The sequence below is a fragment of the Camelus ferus genome, chromosome 25 (assembly GCF_009834535.1).
Source record: "Camelus ferus isolate YT-003-E chromosome 25, BCGSAC_Cfer_1.0, whole genome shotgun sequence".
NCBI classification, from domain to species: Eukaryota; Metazoa; Chordata; class Mammalia; order Artiodactyla; family Camelidae; genus Camelus; species Camelus ferus.
In genome coordinates this window covers 19208394-19227050 of record NC_045720.1, presented here as the reverse complement: position 1 = coordinate 19227050, position 18657 = coordinate 19208394, and the positions used below count along the sequence as shown (strand labels likewise).

General features: G+C 38.5%; 1 protein-coding gene across 5 annotated transcripts in view; it reads right to left on the bottom strand.

Annotated features, from left to right (window-relative positions):
• Positions 1 to 18374, bottom strand: part of TRPS1 (transcriptional repressor GATA binding 1) — a 240334-nt gene extending 221960 nt beyond the window's left edge. For 2 of the 5 annotated variants that reach the window (XM_032467862.1, XM_032467864.1), the window contains exon 1: positions 17641 to 18374. Coding sequence is in view for 1 of the 5 variants with exons in the window: in XM_006193868.3 (XP_006193930.2) it covers positions 16982 to 16991 (10 nt within the window). In the remaining 4 variants the exon portion in view is untranslated. Of the gene's footprint in view, positions 1 to 16981; positions 17579 to 17640 lie in introns of those variants that run through there. The other 3 variants (XM_032467863.1, XM_006193868.3, XM_032467865.1) reach the window with 2 other exon arrangements.
• Between the last annotated feature and the right edge of the window lie 283 nt (positions 18375 to 18657).

Below are 18657 nucleotides of genomic sequence, written 5' to 3'. Positions count from 1 at the left end.
ACAAACTCTATTCATCAACATCCTCACTGGATCTTCTGAAGGTCTAAATCACCCTCGCTCCCTTAGCATCCAAGCATGGACCACGTACAGGTAACTTTCATCATGAAGCCAATACAAAAAACACAAACATCAGAACACGACATTTGGGCTGACGAATATTAAAGACATGGAAGTTAAAACTACACATTCCTGACCTTGGAGCCTAATATTGTTATCCCTCCTGTTTTAAGGACACATGACGTATCATTTCACATCTTTGATTACTTCATGGTACCTCAGATGCAATATCTGTAAAGCACAATAAGGTGGTCTGGGTTTTCATTTTTCCATAGTTCACAAATATACTCCCTTTGCCTCAGTTTCACTGACCCTGTCACACTTGGTTCGAGGACATTGGTAAAGGACAGAATTTGAAAGCACACTGCAAAATACAATAGTTGTAACCAACAATATTACACTTTAGGAACAATACATTAGGGCAGACTGGAAAAAAAAGTTTATTAATTATGCTACATCAGATAATCCTTTTCCTCTCTGAAACCTGACAACCCAATGTCACAATTTTCTCAGCACCTGAAAGTCTTACGCTCTTCTGGCCAAAGCGGTCTCTCCCAAGTGCCACTTTCATGCAACGCTTTTCAGAAACCAGTGTATCCAAAGCTTTGTAAAAGGAACAGAAATAAGTTGGGTGTGCTTTTACTCTCCTCACACTTGCCAGGCCAAGTGGATTCTGGTATGAGCTACACTGAAAGCACAGGGCAGTGAGGTTTTAAATCTAAATGAGTGGGAAAAGAAAAGCTTCAGGAAGAAGAAATACAAAAGTCAACATCTGAGGAATCGGTAGAATTCCTATAGTGAAGGCTGGATGAAAGGCATTTCAGAGAGGCAAGCACATGAAGGAAGGTAGGTCTGGGACTAAATACTACTTGGAGGATAGAACACATGGTATTGGACAGATACGACTGGTAAACTGGGAACAGAATCTAGGATCCCACATGCCAAGCTACTGAACATAAACAGGTATATAAACAAGTACCTATGCATTTGAAGGCCACTGATACCAGAACTCAGAAACCAGCATAGATCTAGAGATGGAGTGATTTCATTCAGAGCCATGGGTGACAGCATATAATCCTCAAGGAAAACTGCAGAGATTAAGAGAAAAGTCAAGGATGGACAAGAACAAGTGTGGCAGGGATGCAGTGCCCCAGAAGCCAAGCGAGGAGAGATACTCAAGAGAATGGTTGGCAGCATCCAGTTCATTTAAGAGATGCAGTCAGATGGAAAGACCATTGGGCTTGGCGGCCACGAGGCCACTGGTGTCCTCAATACAGCAGTGTCGACAAACAGGAGTCTTGGCAGAGTTCACTTAGGTGAGAAATAGAGATGTACCTGAAAAGAACCCCAGATTCAGGCTTTCCATATTTTCCCCACTCTAAAGTTATTTTTATATCTGAGTAGGCTTACCTTTTATCTGAAAAAGGAGACCGGATTCTGTATCTGGCTTAGACACATTCTAATTAATAAATCTCAAAGAACAACATTTTGACTCTGTGCCATGCCAAGTACAAGATGACATCCATCTGGAAACAAGTAAAAAGTAGCCTTTTGTTTTGTTTTACCTTGTATTTTCTAAACTGTCAAGGGAACTATACTCACTATTTGAGGACTATTACCTAAAATCAATCCAGTGCTTAAACCATAACCTATCTCTTGGCTTCAGTAACCATATATTAGCTACACAATTGCAACTGAACTGCTCCTGGATTCCAAGAACACTCCATAAACAACTGCAGTTGGATTACAATCCAAATGAGCAGAAGATAAATGTCATTTAACTATCTTCTGTAAAACATCCAGGAGAGTCTTTATTCACAAATACGTGCCATGAGAACAAGCATAAAACCATGTAAAGAATGTCTGAGAATGTATTTACCAAAAGTAAGTGAATCTATTCAGGGAAGGTAGTTTTGATTTGGGGGAATACAATAAAATTAAATGTATACTGATTTATCAGGAAAGCAAATCCTTTAATGAATGGAAAGAAAAAATGAAATACAAAAACTCATCCTATTTAAACCTTATCTGGATTTGATCTGTTTTAAAAGCCAACAAAAAAGTACTTTCTGATAAACAAAGCCTAGAGTAAGAGCCACTTTAAATTTATTTTGATCTGCAATGCCAAGTGTACAGTAGGAGAAGGTTCCAGTCTCCTACAGCCAAGGAGAAAGAGAGATACTTGGAATATAGGGAGAGAATCAAGTAGAAAAATAGATTCCAAAGTAATATTAAGAAAATCGTTAAGAGAAACCTGAACGAGATAGGCCCTGACAGTGTTTTCTATGGTTCGATCACGTATACATTAGATGTTAAGCTGTAATTTATAGTCAGGGTAAAAAAAAAATTTTAAAAAAATCAACTGTATAAAGAGATAAGCCAAAGAAAGAGGAAGGGAAAAAAATCCTAGATATTTACGTAATAATAATGGAAATTTTCAGCCTTTCTCCTTATAGTATGCTCACTAACCAGGAGACTTTATGTGAGATGATCAGCGTAATAGTTCAAATGGTTCCTTAATCCATTTTAAGTAAATTGTTTTTTAATGTTAAAGATCATTCCATTACTCTCTGATTTAATTGATCATTCCTAACTGATTGAATGTAATAATTTTAAACAAGCAAACTATTTTATTGTACGACAATAACTATCCACACTATTTAAAAAGGGTTTTCATCTGAAAGAAACATTAAAGACACAAAACAATCATATTTAAAGGGGAAAAAAAAAGACAAGTCTGCCCTCTGGCTAGAAAACAAACAGAGGAAAACCCAGACAAATAGAATCCAGACCAACAGGTATCTTCAGCTTGCAACACGTGGGCTCAAATACAGACCCTGGACCAAACCCGACCATTTCCAGAGGCCGACACACTCCTCCTGCTTTCCAAAGTCACTTCTGAAGCTGTCTTTTCAAAGAGTTTGGGAGACGTCTTGGATCCAATACCTTTCTGCGTGGCATTCACCACAATTCGTTAAAACAGAAATGGAATTGGGGTATTGGGGGTTTTAAGTCATCAACTCCTCTGATGGAGTTGCCTTAACACTTTAGATTATACAACATAGCTATTAAGACTGAAAGATAAAATGAAACAAGAAATTTAAGTAAAATACCTCAGATGTGTAAGACAGATTTTATTTTTCCTGTTTTCCCAATGCAACAAATTAAAGGATGAAAATTAGCTTAACTACGACCAATAAAGAAATGTTCATTGCATCCATATTGTACAGCGGGGTCATGGATAAAAATGGAATGTTAAAGAAATGCTAAAAAAAAATGAATTAAATTTACATTTTCACTACACATAGGCTGAAATTTGTCATTCAAAAGACAGGATTAATAAGAAAAGCATTTAAAACAAATGAGGCTCTTTCATTATTCTTTTGTTAATTTGTTTTTATAAATGCTGAAGAGTCTATGAAAATGCCACGAACGGTTTCTCAACCACGTTTTTAAATAACTTATTGCACATTTCAGGCCTAATCTCACAGATGCTGTTTATAGTTTTCAACCTGCCAAGGGGCTTACGGGTGTTATGAGTAAAGAAAAGTCCAATTTCTTGGAAGATTAAAAAAAATCCTTAATTCAATTGGACTGCTTTTTTTAAAAAAAAAAAAATTGGTCTCAAAAGAGATAAATGTTGGAGGTATTTTCAGCAAAAAGGAGAATAGTAATACAAACTTAAGTTCCTTTAGCAATCATTTCATAACCAGTTCTTCCATATCAACTAGATTTTATGTAAGTGAATCCAAGGAGGCAACTACTGCTCAGGTGTTCGAAGCCTAGATTTTCTGCAGTAACATTTTAACTTTCCAGAGTAATTTCCAGACTAAATATATGATTCCCATATCTTCATAAGGTATTGATAGAGAAATAACATGGAATATACCAACTGATTTATTATGTCGTCAACAATTTCCCGATGGATACTAAATAAGTGGTATTCTAATTCTATTCTCCTATCCATCTACAAAAAGATAAATAAAGATTCATGAATTTCAAGTATTAGGGAGATTTCCTCAACAAATATCAAAATTGTCTAGTATTTTAGGTGTGAACAAGGCTGGTGACCACAGCCTTGTTCCATCCTTTGTCTCCCTAGCTGTGTGATCATGGAAAATTCACTTAATCGTCAGTTTTCTCCTTTGTAAAATAAGATAATTCTGCAAGAATGGCTAAAGAGCATGTCCCTTCTGTCACTCAAAACAAAAGAGGACTTTTGGTCATTCTGAACAATACCTGAATTAAAGAAAAACAAAGAAACAAAATTTAACCTTGAGCAGTAGATGTAAGATGAGCGTTTGAGGAACATTCATCCAAGGAGGAAAGAAGTGTTTCATTGGCCAGAGTCTGCTTTTCCACAGCAAAAAACTGTTCAGACACTCTCAAAATGGAGAGCCACATGTCCACATGGATGTGGGAAGCAGAATGTTATACACTCGTGCATGCGATGAAATGTGCCCATCAGTAAAGGAAAAGGAGGCAGGTTTCAGAGCACCAGCACAGAACTAAGGAAATTCTCTCAGAGACCAAGCAGTTCACTGTACAATGAACCTCACATAGGAGATGAAATTTATTCTTAGTTTCCTTTTGTCCATGCTTTTATCAATGTAACCTAATGAATTAAAATGCACACCTATTGTCGGGCTCAGAAAGTTTGCTCCTATTTTTATATGATCATCTTTGTCGAAATAAAGTTGACCAGCTATTGCTACAAAGATGTTTATACAAATAAACCTGACTTTCTCCTACATTTGGAAAAGAAGAAATATCTGTGGAATTTTTACCTTCTTGATCTGTGGCTAGAAGCTTTGAATTAAATCGAAAAACACTGTCCAGGCTCTTCCATTATATTCCAAACAAGTAAATTTTTTAAATGTATCCATTTGAAATGACACATTAAACATGATTTGAAATCATCAAGTTAGCATGTTTCCACAACAGGGTTTGATTATACCAGACCAAAAGTTTTGGCAAAATGTTCGCCTGACATCATCAGAACCAAACAAGAAGGTGGTTGGTTTAAATGTCCACATTTCTACCAGTGGAGACACCAAAATACTGTTAAATATACCGCACAGGGAACGGAAATAAGGTGCTTTCTCAGAGTCAATTCCTCTTTCGGTGAATAGCTGGGTGATGTGTTAGGGATATTAGTCGGAAATTTAGTTTTTATTTCTTCAGGGCCTGATGCACTTGTTCCAAGTGAAAATATTTTAAAATAGTCTTTTAAGACAAATGTGCAGAACTGTTGCTTCTTTATAGTAGCAGCTTTATTTGTTTTATACAAAACTATAATTTAAGGATGCCAATCATTTTAAGCAAAGAAGACCGCAAAAAATAAAATAAAATACAGGCGAAACCAGAGAAATTTTTCTCTATGCTAAAACATTTTTTTACAGCAAAATGTATCAGGATAGTCTTCACTATATATGCAGTTTAATTTTAACCCTGTGCACTGACAATATTTCATATTTTCTTGCTAATTTTGGGAAATTCCATATGACTATCTGATGCTGATTACAAAACTCGTTAAAATATTTTATCTTTTTTCTTCAATCAAATTTTTAGATACAAATTGCCTACGACGCAAATGAGAAATAACAAATGTCATGTTATTTGACACCGTTCATAATTTCTGCAATAAACCTCAAAGAATAAATATGTGATTTTCAAACACCACTCTTTTCAAGTAGAAATCAGTGTGCAAATGACACAGGAAGAATTTCTCCATAGTGACTCCTTAGAAATGACCAAAATATCTTGTCACAGAAAGGTGTGGCAGGAGAGCTTGAATCACTGATCTCGCAATTTCTGATGCATCAAAATGAGTTTCTAAAAAACTCACACACACACATACGCACACACAAATACAAAATGAGTGCAAAATTAATTTGCATTTTATGGGAAGTAACAAGGCTTCTATAATAAGAAAACCTAAAAAGATGAAGTATTTCCTCTCCTTTCTGAAAACCTTAAAAACAAAGCAAAACTAAACTAAATATTTCAAAATCAATGGACTTCAAGCAATCCAAGAGAATTTGGAAAACATTTCTCTAAAAACCAACCCAGAACACAGGATCAATTTGGAAATAATGGAAGCACATTTCATTTTAAAATTTGAAAACTTTTTAAAGACAAAAAAAATCAAGTTAACATCTCAGTGATTAACTCAGGGACTGCTTAGCCAAGAACAACTTTCGGCACTTAAAACATAAAACTGTCAGTTTCCTCTGCTTGGAGACAAAACATACAAAAAGCAAACATTCACTGCTATATTTTCCTAGACATGAAAGACCGAACTAACTTTTATAAAAGGTGATCACTCTGAATATTTCTACCTATTTTTTTTATTTATGCCGTAGCTCCTAAAAATCAGTTACAAAGACTGAAACTCAGAAACATGCTTAGTGGATGGCTACTATTCTAGGGTTCCTTACTCCCCCAGTCTTGATGGAAATACACTCATTTATTGAACTGCACCACAGCTCAAGGCACAGATATGTGAAGCAGTCTGTGTGTGATGTTATTGAATATTAGCTACCATAAACAATTAAATTCTTTATTAAAGATCTCAAAGGGCTGGTAACACGATGCCTGGCGTTCTATTTCGGGCAAATCTGTCGTGTACTGATGGTGAGAATAATTTAAGGACTCTCTTCCCTGAATCAAGATACATTCATTTCAAGCATCATCCATGATCAAACGATCAAATTCATATTTATAAACTTGGAATACAGAGTTTGGTGGAAGCACTGAGTAACTAAAATTGTCTTAATCTTTTTGCCAGAAATATGTCACAGTTGGTGCTTACAATTGTTGCAAAATTATACCACAACTTTATTTAATTTCATTGGACGCGTTTCCCCACAGAAACGGAATGGCAAAGCCCTGCTCAGGAGCAAACGATAAAATCAAATTACTACTTTACAGTATATAATTCTTCTCCTCTTACGCCATTTCCCCCACCTAAAAAAACATAAATATGATAAAGAAATGGAGGTAAAATCTATAGTTGCCACATTTTTCCACTGAAGGAGAACTCCTTATTCCTCCAAAACCTGAAATACTAGATCCCAAAGAGGAGGAAAAAATGGTAATAAAGCATGACAGAATAATTTAAAGGAAACATGCTTGCTCTCAGCATAATTTTCTTTAGCATCCTGAGATGAACAACATCACACTGCCCGTGATCTGCTTACTCCTCTGAAAACCATCCAGAAGATTTTCAGAAAGGGGAAATTCTAGTGCTGCTTTCAAATGCCAAATTAACTTAGAGGGCTTCCACTGCTGAAGGGAAACAGCACAGTAGCGCGGCAGAGGCTCAAGGATGCTTTGTGTCACGCAAAGCCGGAACTGATGAGGGTGACCCCAGTGTGTTTTATCTAGAATTCCCAAGTACCACAGGCAAAGAGGTCAGAGGTTTCTATGTCAAAAATACGTAAGTAAGTAAAGCTGCAGACAGCAATGGTTCCTTATGTTATAATGGCTCTCGTACAGGATTCAAGCCCCCGTTCTGTTCACATACATATATACAGAAGTCTTTTTAAATAGGAACCGAAAATGGGGAAAACAAAACCTGTTTACACTAATATCTCCCCTTTCCACTTTCCATTTCTAATCATCATGGTCCCACTTTTAATTTTTATTATTGCCAGTGATACATGGAATGAGTGAGATGAGTATGTATACACACAATTAAATGTTAACAATGATATATCCTGAACTATTCTGGGAGTAAAAAGTTCAAGACAGGTGTGTACACAGTGCACACGAACACAGGGAACACTAAAGAGTTAAATGTTTGACAAAGTGAACATCCAAGACCATGCACAGACACTTACACGTAAAATGTGTACTTTATGATTTTTACTGTTGGCCTAAAATCTAGAGTGACAGCTTTCTTACTTAAAGCTTATCAAAGCACAAAGAAAAAGTAAAATGTAAATAATCAGGGCACTCTTTCAACAACATAAATTGTCTTAAGAACGGGACATTTAAAAGTAGAATAAACACTGGTGGGACAGGGAGTAAAATAAACAGTTTACTGTAATTGAGGTTTAGATGTCAGCCAGTTTCTTAAAGTAATTTACCACATCTTACATCCAATGAATGCAATGCACATTCGTTCTAAACGCAAAAGAGAAACATCTCTTACTATCTGCTTATAAATTACAGAAAATGAGGCTTCATATTCCTCGTTACTTAAATGTGTAATCACTTCCACTGGCCACTTGTACCCAAAGTTAGCTTCTACAACGTACCTAAGTTTGCAAAACTGAGGAGCAACACGTGCAATCATCTTCAAAAAGAAAAACTTCCAACAATAAGTTAAAGATAGTATTAAACATAATCACGTGTGTTTTATAATATATAATTTACATCAATTTATTAACATAAAATTTCAGCAGCCAAATATAGAAAAATTACATGATTTTAAACGACCTCAAAGGTACATCTAGAAATAACTGATAAAAGAATGATTACTCATTCAACAATCAGACTAACAGGTATTGAGAAAATTTAATAGCGTGGGTCTTGATTAAAAATACATATATATGACCAGTCTTAACTTCCATCAGTTGAATGGTATTTTAAAAAATTAAAGCAGGCTAGATAGACTTCTCAAAAATTTTTAATGGCATCAAAAAGTAAAGCAGAAACAAATGCCAAATCTCTTTTAGAAACTTTTATATGTTCGGAGCTACTTAACAGTATTGAGAGAAAAAACAGTCTGATGTATTTCTACATCTTTCAGGACTAAAGATGTGTGGATAATGACATCACAGAGAAGTCACAAGAAGAAGTCAGTTTTAATTTGTTTTGCCAAATCTTGCTTTCATTTCAGAACCAAAATTGTAATTAAATTAACCCGCAAATAGGTGTTGGGATGCATTAAGTCATTAAAATGGATATTACAAAGGCTAAAGTCATTTCAAAAAAAAATATGTAATATGTTAAAATTCCATTCGGTGTCTGTAATGCAGAAACATTCTATATGAGTGAGAATGGGATATGTGCATGTACATGTATGCGCTAAGTTACTATGAAGTCACAAATTCATATGCTGCACTTGTGCATAGCTCAGAGAAAAAATAAAGCTGAAACAGATTAGTAAGGCTTGATCCCTTTGCACATGAAGTGTATCATGTAATAGAGAAATCAGATTCCACAAACTAACTTCTGCATATATACGTGCACTATTTATAGATGTATCTGGTCTCAGATATAATACATGCTTCTATAAGGAGAAACTGAAATAGTGATTCACAAGAATTCACTGAAAGCCATAATGTAGAATCTAATCAAGAAACACATGTTAGAGTAAAACTGTTTGTTGATTTGTAAGTTTCACCAATTCTTTCCAAATTCTACAAGTGAAAAAGCTCTGAAGCAGAATCTATTTTTATCTCTTTTTTTTCCCCTATGGCTAAAATATATTTATTGTCTAAATAGCAGTTGTGGTGTATCTGTCACCCTATACTGGGTTCATTCTTGGTTATTATAATATTCAATTTAATAATATAATATTAATACTTTTTAAAGCTTGGAACATATACATTAGATATTATGAATATATGTATTATTCTTTATAATACTATTCTACTCACTATCATGAATACAAGTAATTAACACATCAAGCAATTATACATACAAATAAGAGAACCGTGCTCCTATCAAATAAAGGAAAAAAAGAGACAGAAAGTAACTACAGACACTTGCATATTTCCCTCTAACACTATCTATTATAGAAGGCTTAAAGAGCTGACAGTGACTCATTTGTTTATTCAAGTGTTAAATAAATGAAATATATAAGTTAACTTCTGACTTACTTTAAACTATTTAGTAGAACATATTCCAGAAACAATTTTGTCTGTGTCAATTACCTAGATACCAAAGTTGTTGTATTGTGTTGTCCGATGAAGAAGGACACACAGCAACCCTCAAAACCAGTATTACAAGCCTGGCAAACAGCATCACATTTGGGTGACGCAGAGAATCCATCACCCTAGGGAAAAACACACTGGATCATAGTACGAAGTCTTTACATGTTCCATATTATTTCTACATAACGTTTTAAGATGATAGAACTGTAAACTCTAAAGCGCTTCCCCATAAAAAGATACATTCAGAAACAGCACTGTCACTTAACTGCTCCTCTCTACAGAAATTTGGGACTTTAGGAAAATAATCTGCAGAAGCATTTCTTAAAATATACTGAAAGGTGGCATTTGATTTATAGGGGTTTTTTTTGCCATTTTCAAAATTTCTTAGTAAGTATTATGATAATGCTGTGGGTGTAAGTATTATGACAATGCTGGCTTCATGAGGTTTAAATTCCATACTCTTTACAAACTTCTAGACTTTATAAAGTAGGTCACGTAGCTCCTTAAAAGATCCATGTTTTGAAGCATAGAGTTAATTGTTTAGCAAAGTGGATTCCACCATCAAGGTGTATCTATGTCTTCTCAACCCACATACTCAACATACATAAAACACACCTCCAATAGCATGCACATTTACCAGCAGAAATTTAAACAGACCGTGGATACGTCAAGCATTTTCAGGCATTCACACTGCTAGATTTCCTTTCATACTGCAGATACCTTACTACTAATTACCAAAAAAATCACACAAATCAAAATATGTTACCTTTGTTCAAACAATACTGCAGTTCATTGTACAACAGAAAGTGTCATCCTTAAATCACTCAGCAACTAAGATAGTGGTGGATTCTTGGAGCAGAAGTGGTGCGGAATGGTTTGAGGCAAAACCGAAACATATTGTTTAAGTAAACCTTAGGGGAGGGGATCATATGCGCAGCTGATGGATTTTTTTTTTTTTGTATCATCTTCCACAAAGCCTCTCCAACCCCTCCCCATCACTGAACAGTAAACAAACTGCTGATATGAAAAGACTGCAGTCCTAAACACCTCCCTCTGCCTTTTTTTCCTCTTCTTGCCAAACTTTATTACTGTTCTCTCAGTTTTGCAGTAATAAATCAACATACATTAAATACAAACGTAATGACGGAGAGACCCATCACTTGAAATTTATGCTTGAAAACTTTGTAGAAAAATAAAATAAATCAAGACTCACTCTAAGACACTCGCTATGCTGATGCGAACAACTTATAGCTTAAGTTCCTCAAGTTTTTCCTGACAAATCCTTATGTAAAGGAGTGATTAGTAAAGACAGAATGCCTCTGATTTGAACTGAAGTCTGCAGTTCTCACAAGAAATACTGAGAAATACATAAGGTAAACCCAAACCGTCAGATTTCTATGCACAAAACACTTCCATCTCCCTGAATATGAGGAATGCTTTTTATGATAAGTAAAAATGCTTTGAAAGACACTTTCAAGATATCTACATGGTACCCAATTTTCCGTATATATTATTTCTAAAATACACTCTGTGTAAAAGGGAAAAAAAAAACCCTCAGAACAAATTTGGGGTTAAAAGCAAAGTCCAAGACAAGTAGCCATAAGATTGAAATCTCACGGACAACTACTACCAGAAACGTCGGTAGTCAGTTCTGGCCCCCAAAATGGGGTGAGGGCCCCATTCTGGGGCGAAGGGAGGAAAAACGGGCACAAATCTTTCCCCCTCTGAAAAGATACTCCTACTTGCCAGCTTCTGAAGTTGCCCTGATGTCAACCAACGTCACCAAGATATGTCCTCACTGGAGAAAATTCTGTTTCCCTGTGCAAGACCAGGAAGGGAGAAAATGACTATTTAAAAAAAAAGAAAAGAAAGGAATCTAGAAACACTGTGTGATAATAGGGTTAAAAATCATCATCTAAAATCGTGAGGGAAAAAGAACCACCCGGAGAAACAAACTGACCCTTAAAATTAACGCTTTCAATCTAAAAATAAATTTTTGTAAAGTTTCATCTATTTTCCTTCCTCTGCACGTAAAAATGATTAATGTCACAATTATACTTCCACATTTCAGACTCTTGCTAACAGGTGTAGCATTCTTTATATAAACATATTCACTGACCTGTTGCCATTGATAATCTTAATTAATTCATCTCCAATGAGACAAAAAACGATTTTTTTTCCAAATAAGAAAGAAAGAACGCAACACAAATATCCAGTCTCCCCAAAACCCAAAAACTGTTTAAGTTACGGTAACCTGAAATGCACCAGCCATCACAGAGAGCAATTGGAGAAATCCAGCAGGGCTCAGCAGGAAAGATTTTTAATAACAGATTGAAAAACAGAATAAAAATAACTGCATCAACAGAGCCTTTCTTCCTCAGGCCACAAGCCCGTTCTTACTTGAACTTTTTTTTTTTTTTAAATGGCATTTTGGCCACTAAAACCAATCCAGAACATTATTAAAAGTTAAAAGCTACCAATTACTTCTGTCTGTTCTTTTAAAGCAAAGTTTGGCATTACGTCAGTTGGTTTAAAGAAAACAAGAAAGAGAGAGAGAAAGAGTAGGAGAGAAAGTTTCCTGCTTGTATAAACTAAACCACCAGGGAAGGTGTCTAGCCACTTGTAAAGTATTTACTGCAGGTTTTTAAAGAGCTAGAAACATTTTAAAAATTAAAAGTTTTCTTTCTTATTTTTAATGAAACATACTTAGGAACGAAAAGTATATCCTTCATGTCTTTCTTTGGGGTGTTTTGATGGTATTTGTATGTCAATCAAAGCTTTGGATCAGAAATGATTTCCACTGATGCTTCAAATTTGAAGTATATAGCTAATTTCATCTTCGTTTTCGCTACTTGGATTTGTGCTCTTAGGGAAGGAAAAAGTTTCATGACAAAAAAATAGACATTGCTACTATAACAGCTACTATAGCTGCAGTAACCAGGCAGGCTTCTTAATAATTCTTACAATTTTCATCCGTAGATCCTTCAGCAAATTCAGCAAAGAGGTTCCCTTTAAGCCCAAAGCCCTCTTTCTAAACCAAGTTCTACATTATTATCCCCATCAGAGAACCAAATAAAAGACCAACGATCTGAGAACCACTGAGTGATAGGGAAACTCTAAAGGTGACCATAATAGCAACATGACAGACATTATTTATAAAGGTCACAAATAATTAATAGAATATCCTATACAAATAAACAAGTGGCTCAAGACCCACTTACACTGGAGGATAAATTTTTTTAAATGGTCATTCCCTCTACAACACTGTTTGCTCCTGAACAGTGTATAAAACACTACTTGGCATGTCAGCATATTTATCTGAATCCACTGGTTAAAACTTTTAGGAGAGAAATAATTTTGATAATAATAAAAAAAAAAGTCTGCTCAGTTTTTCTCAACACAAAAAATTGCAAAGTGCGTTTGTCCTCTCTATATACACAATTACAAGTTAGAGAATCAGACTAAGTTTCTACTTGACAAAGTCTATAAAGAATTTCTTCACATTTTACCTAAAGGGGACCCTACAATTCCATAAATTATAACTGGTATAGTAACAAAGAATTCGCTTCTTCCTGTATGGTGGTATCAAAAGATGACTACAGTTATCACACAGATACACAATCAAAGTAAAACCAAGTCTAGACATGCCATCATCAATTTCCTCAAATTTCAATAAACAATAAATAAGGAAGCTAAAAGAGCAAACAAGACTCAGAATTAGTTCTGAAGGGTATTAGTACTTATAACCAGCCAAAGGGAAGAGAAAGAGAGCTCTGTTACCTGAAAGCTTGACCAAGGATGAACAACAGAAAGCAAGTCCATAAAACTTGCCTGGTTTTATCAAATTGATTGTAACTGGTGAGCTGCAATATTTGGGACAGAACTGTCCGAGTTTATAGTTTTCTATGCCTGCCAAAAACAGATGCAGACTACCACACTAGCTGTCCTGCGGAAACTAAATTAAGCAAAGGCAAATACCAAGTGGAAAGTTGTCAGCCTGTTGAATGAATGGCTTCATTTTACACACCGGAGAATATCTTAATAAGAATATGTTTCAATGTGCCAGTCATTTTATTTTAAGTGCATCACTTATTACAAAAATAATAATTTTCCCTTGAAATCAATTATAAACACCTGTCCTTAACTTTCTTAACGTCTGTTTTGTTTTACACACAATAGCATAGTGTTGTCATATTATTGTTTGCTGTCAAAAGGCATACTAAAGGAAAAAAATAATCTTACATACATGTATCATGAAACACATTTAGAGGCCGGTTATCAATATCTGTGCTAACTGCAAACTCAAAGTCAAGTTCCAGCTCAAAAACAATTTGCTACAAGCCCTCTGAAAACTTTCAGTAATGTTCATTTACTTCCACAAAGAAGGTAAGACAAGAGTTCATTAAAGCTTAACACCCTATGGTATTTAACACAAAAGTGCAGGTCATTAATTGCAAACTGTGGTCTGTATTTCTCTCTCTCTCTCTCTCTCTCTCTCTCTCTCTCTGTCCACATCACACACACATCAAAAATAAGAACAATAATAATAATGGAATATCACTGAAATACTAGAATCGTAAAAAGCAGCTTTTCCACAGATGCATTCGTTTCCCCGCTTTGAAGGTTTTCCTTATGAATGAAGATTTCCTTGTGTGTGTTAGTGAGACCTACCCTGTGGGAATCAGAGTAAATTCAGGAGTGGTACGTGACTTAAAAGAAAAGCAAAAATAATACCGAAAATGTGGTAGGGCAATGTGTACTTCACTGAAGACTAGCACACTAATACGGATACTAACCTACTTTTAAGCAAGTATGTATAAGATTTCACAAAACCCTTTAAAATATTTCTCTTCAAAACGCTGGCCTCTAAAATCAAGTTAGACTTCCCAGCTACACGATACTTTTTCTCCTTCTTTTAATGTTACCTTTAAGAGACAAAGGACAAATGTCGAAAAAGCAGCAAAGACCCTTACAGCGCCTAAAATTCAAAGGAGTGTCTAACTTTTTTGTAAGAAACTTGCTATGATCCACCATTTATTTGGAGAGCGTAAGACGCAGTTACTACGCGTGGAAAAGTATTCTTGACACACATACCCTAACATATAACAGATACATCAGAAAGCCATAAACATCAGCTTGCCGGTGGTAAATAATACTTCACCAACAGAGTATTAATAAAGCTTGGGGATGCCTCACATTCAGAGAAATCAAGTCGTAATGTTGGCACTAAACTCTGTTTCCCCTTCAGGAGTTTTATTTTCACATCACTAATATCCAGAAATAATCGTCAAATGTTAGCACGTTGGTGGCCCTGAATATTTAACTGAATCTAGGAATGTTTTCATCCAAGGGGATAGCTTTAAAAGGAAGTTATGAAATCTGAGGAGAGATAAGTTCTAAGAACGATATGTTTAACTTGTTAAGATTAAGCACGTCATTAATAAACTTTCACTTAAAGGTGGGGGGAAAAAAAACCTCCAAATGTTGGTATCATTTCCAGACTGTCCTGTCAGCATCACAACTTACAGGAAATGCTGCGTCTTCCCATACAAACCCTGTATTTATTCACAACCCTGGCATACTTGGGGAAAGAGAAAAAGCCCACACCATTTTAGAGCGAGTTTGCTTTTACACATTAACCGATGGAATATCTGAGAAAGTGGTCTAAGCAAATGAGCAGCATGTAAGAGACTTTACAGCAGTGAGCTCACAAACTTTCATTCTCGTTTTGTCCACGTCAGAACTGGCCGCCCGCAGAACTTTCCTTTGCTGCCCCTCGCATTTCTAACTCTGGCAGACTTTTCTAAATGATCAACTTTTCCTAAAACCAGCAGGGAAGTAACATGATGCCAGCAAGATCCATAGGTTTTAACTTAAGAACTAGAGGACTCCAAAACGTGGTTGGAAGGTTCCTGTTTTATTTTTGCCTTGAACAATCAAATTTTAAGCCAACCACCAGGCCTAGAGTTATCATTTCTTGGTAATTTTGTCTCAGGCCCTATCTCTATTTTCCCATTGTACTTACTGTCCCTCTGGGCCCCTTTCCTGTTCACCTGGTGCCTTTACAAAAGTTCAATGCATCTACAAAGTGCAATGAACCGGCCTAACTTGTCTGCGATTTAACTTCTCCGCTGAACTTCTCACTTCACTTACCTCACTTAAAACTCTAGCCGTGATTTTTCCAAAAGAGGATAAGGATGAAAATTCTATCATAATTTTGATTCATCATTAAGATCCATCGCTCTTACTCAAAAGCTTTCAGAGTATCAATTCTGAGGCCTAAAAAGATATGAGGAAGTAAAGCAAGACCTAAAATTTAAGAAGCCCAAGATCCCTCTGGAACCCACCAGTCCCTCTCGCCCTGTAACTTAAATTGCTTTAGAGTCTTAGGGCCATAAAACAGTTACTGACTTCCCTGGGGAAAAGGGGAAACACCACCATCTCACACAGGTACTAACAAAAAAGCTTTCCCAGCCACAAAAACAGCTTTGCACTTCAAAGGGCTCCCACCTCCGCCTCACCCTCAAATTATTCATGGGGTCCTATAATCCTGGAGTTATTTGAAGGGACAGTGGTGTTTGCCTTGGCCTTTCAAAGATGCGTCTCTAGAATCCAAACAGGAACTACACAGAAGGCGAAGCGCCTGTCCGCCTGGACGTCCCACCGCTCTCAGGCATTTAATCACCGGCCAGTGTCCGCTGACCCGCGACACAGGGCGCATCACCCGCACCGCAGAGGAAGTCTGCCCCTTCCTCAGCCCCTGCGGAAGCGCCCTGGCTGCAAGGCCTGCCACATGGCACGGCCAGGGCACAGACCCCACGGCCAGGCTGCCCTGAGCCGCGCAGAGGCGGGTGCATCGGGGGATGCGACACCCTCCATCTCCAGCCCAGCTGGGCCTTTAAGGGAAAAAAGTTTGAAGCCTGGCTTCGCAAACTCTTCAAAGCCAACGCCAGTCCCGTACTGTTTTCCCACTTCGGGGACCCCACGAAGGCCCCTCTCTGAGACCCTCCCGACCCTCCCGAGTTCGCCAGACTTACTACTCTGCATGCTGGTGCCTAGTCTGCTCCCCTCTTGTCAGGAGCCCCAGAAAACTTGCAGCGGCGGCGGCGGCGGCGGCCCCTCGGGTCCAACCACCCCCAGCTCCTCCGCTGCGCCCGGTAGGAGAGAATTAAAATCAGCCAGAAAGAGACAGCGAGGGGGAGTGGGGCTGCGAGGGGGAGGGGGCACCGGCCTGAAACTTCTTTTTTTGGCAAATGGGGATTTGTTTTTCCTCCTCCCCGGCGGCTGAACTTGACCCTCCTGACTCCAGGGGCTACTGCAGTTTGAAGTCGCTCGTTTCTAAGACTCAGATGCCTTAGACCCACCAAAAGGGGGGGGGGGGGGTGAAGAGAGCAGAAGGGAAGAAAGAAAAGAAAGAAATCACACGCGCAAAAAAGGAAGAAAGAAAATGCATGTGAAACCCGAGAAGCCTGCGCTTGGCTTTCTGCACACTCTCCCTCTGCTTTTTTTTTTTCCCCTCAAAGAAAGTCACTTTTAATTCCCAGGGCTCCCCGCTCGCGATCGCCCACATTTTGCGCACACACGCGCGGGCGCAGCACTCGCGTCGCGGCTCCCCGGCCCGGCCGAGGGACTCCCTCGTCCCCCGCGCCCCCCGCGGCCCCCGACCCCGCGGCCCGCCCGGGCCTCCCCTCCTTACCTGTTGATTAATCGTCAAGAACACCCTCGGCAGCCCGAAAGATGGTGGCGCGGCGGCCAGAGCCATGAACCGTCTTCTGTTGTTTGCAGAGTTGATCTTGGATTATTGGCGGGGGGGGGGAGAAAAAGGTCTTTCCTGCCTCCCCCCCTTTCCCTTCCCTCCCCCCCCCCCTTTATATAAAAAGAGAGAGAGAGAAAGAGAAAGGAAATAGAGCAAGGATGTGCCCGGTGCCGGGTGGGAGAGGGGAGGGGGGGTGTTGTTTTTTGTTTAAAAAAAAAAAAATAGGAAGGCGAGAGAGCGGTCGAGAGGACGCGGGATCTGAAGAAACGAGCAGCACCAAAAAAGAGGACGCTTGAGATTGCAGTGAGATCGGGTCTTTATCAGAAATGTTATCGCTTGTCAGGACCTCAGTCTCCGCGCATTACGTCAGTTTCAAGACACCAACACTATTAATATCAAAGGAGCCTTCGCGGAGGAAAGCGCCACCCCAGACCGAGCTCCCTTAAAGAGACAGCGCGCGTCCCCGCGCCGCCGCTGCCGCCGCCGCCGCCGCCGCCCCGCCCGGCTCCGAGCACCCGCCGCCGCCGCCCGCCGGGACCGGCCCCGGCCGCGGCCAGCCGGCTGCGCGAGAACTTCGCCCGAGTCGGAGCGCGGCGAATGAGAGCTGCGCGGTGCAGGGACCCGGCTACCTTCCCGCCCCGCCTCTCCCCCCTCCTCCTCCCCCACCCCCCGTGTGGGAACGTGCGGGCTGGAAAAGGAGGAAAAATCCGCAAGCTTTAGGAATAATGTGATAAAGACAAGGACCTACCTTGGGGGGTGGCGGGGGGGATGGGGGGAAGGAGGCGGAGGTTTAGTGCGTGGCGGCCCCACCGCTGGTCCCCAAACACTCGGAGATGCTCTCCTGCACAGTCAAAAGAACTCTAAAAGTGTTTTTACCTTTTCGGTTACTTTCCCTTCTCGCTCCCAATTAAACGACGCAGGATTTGTGTGTGTGTTTCTGTGTGTGTGTGTGTGTGT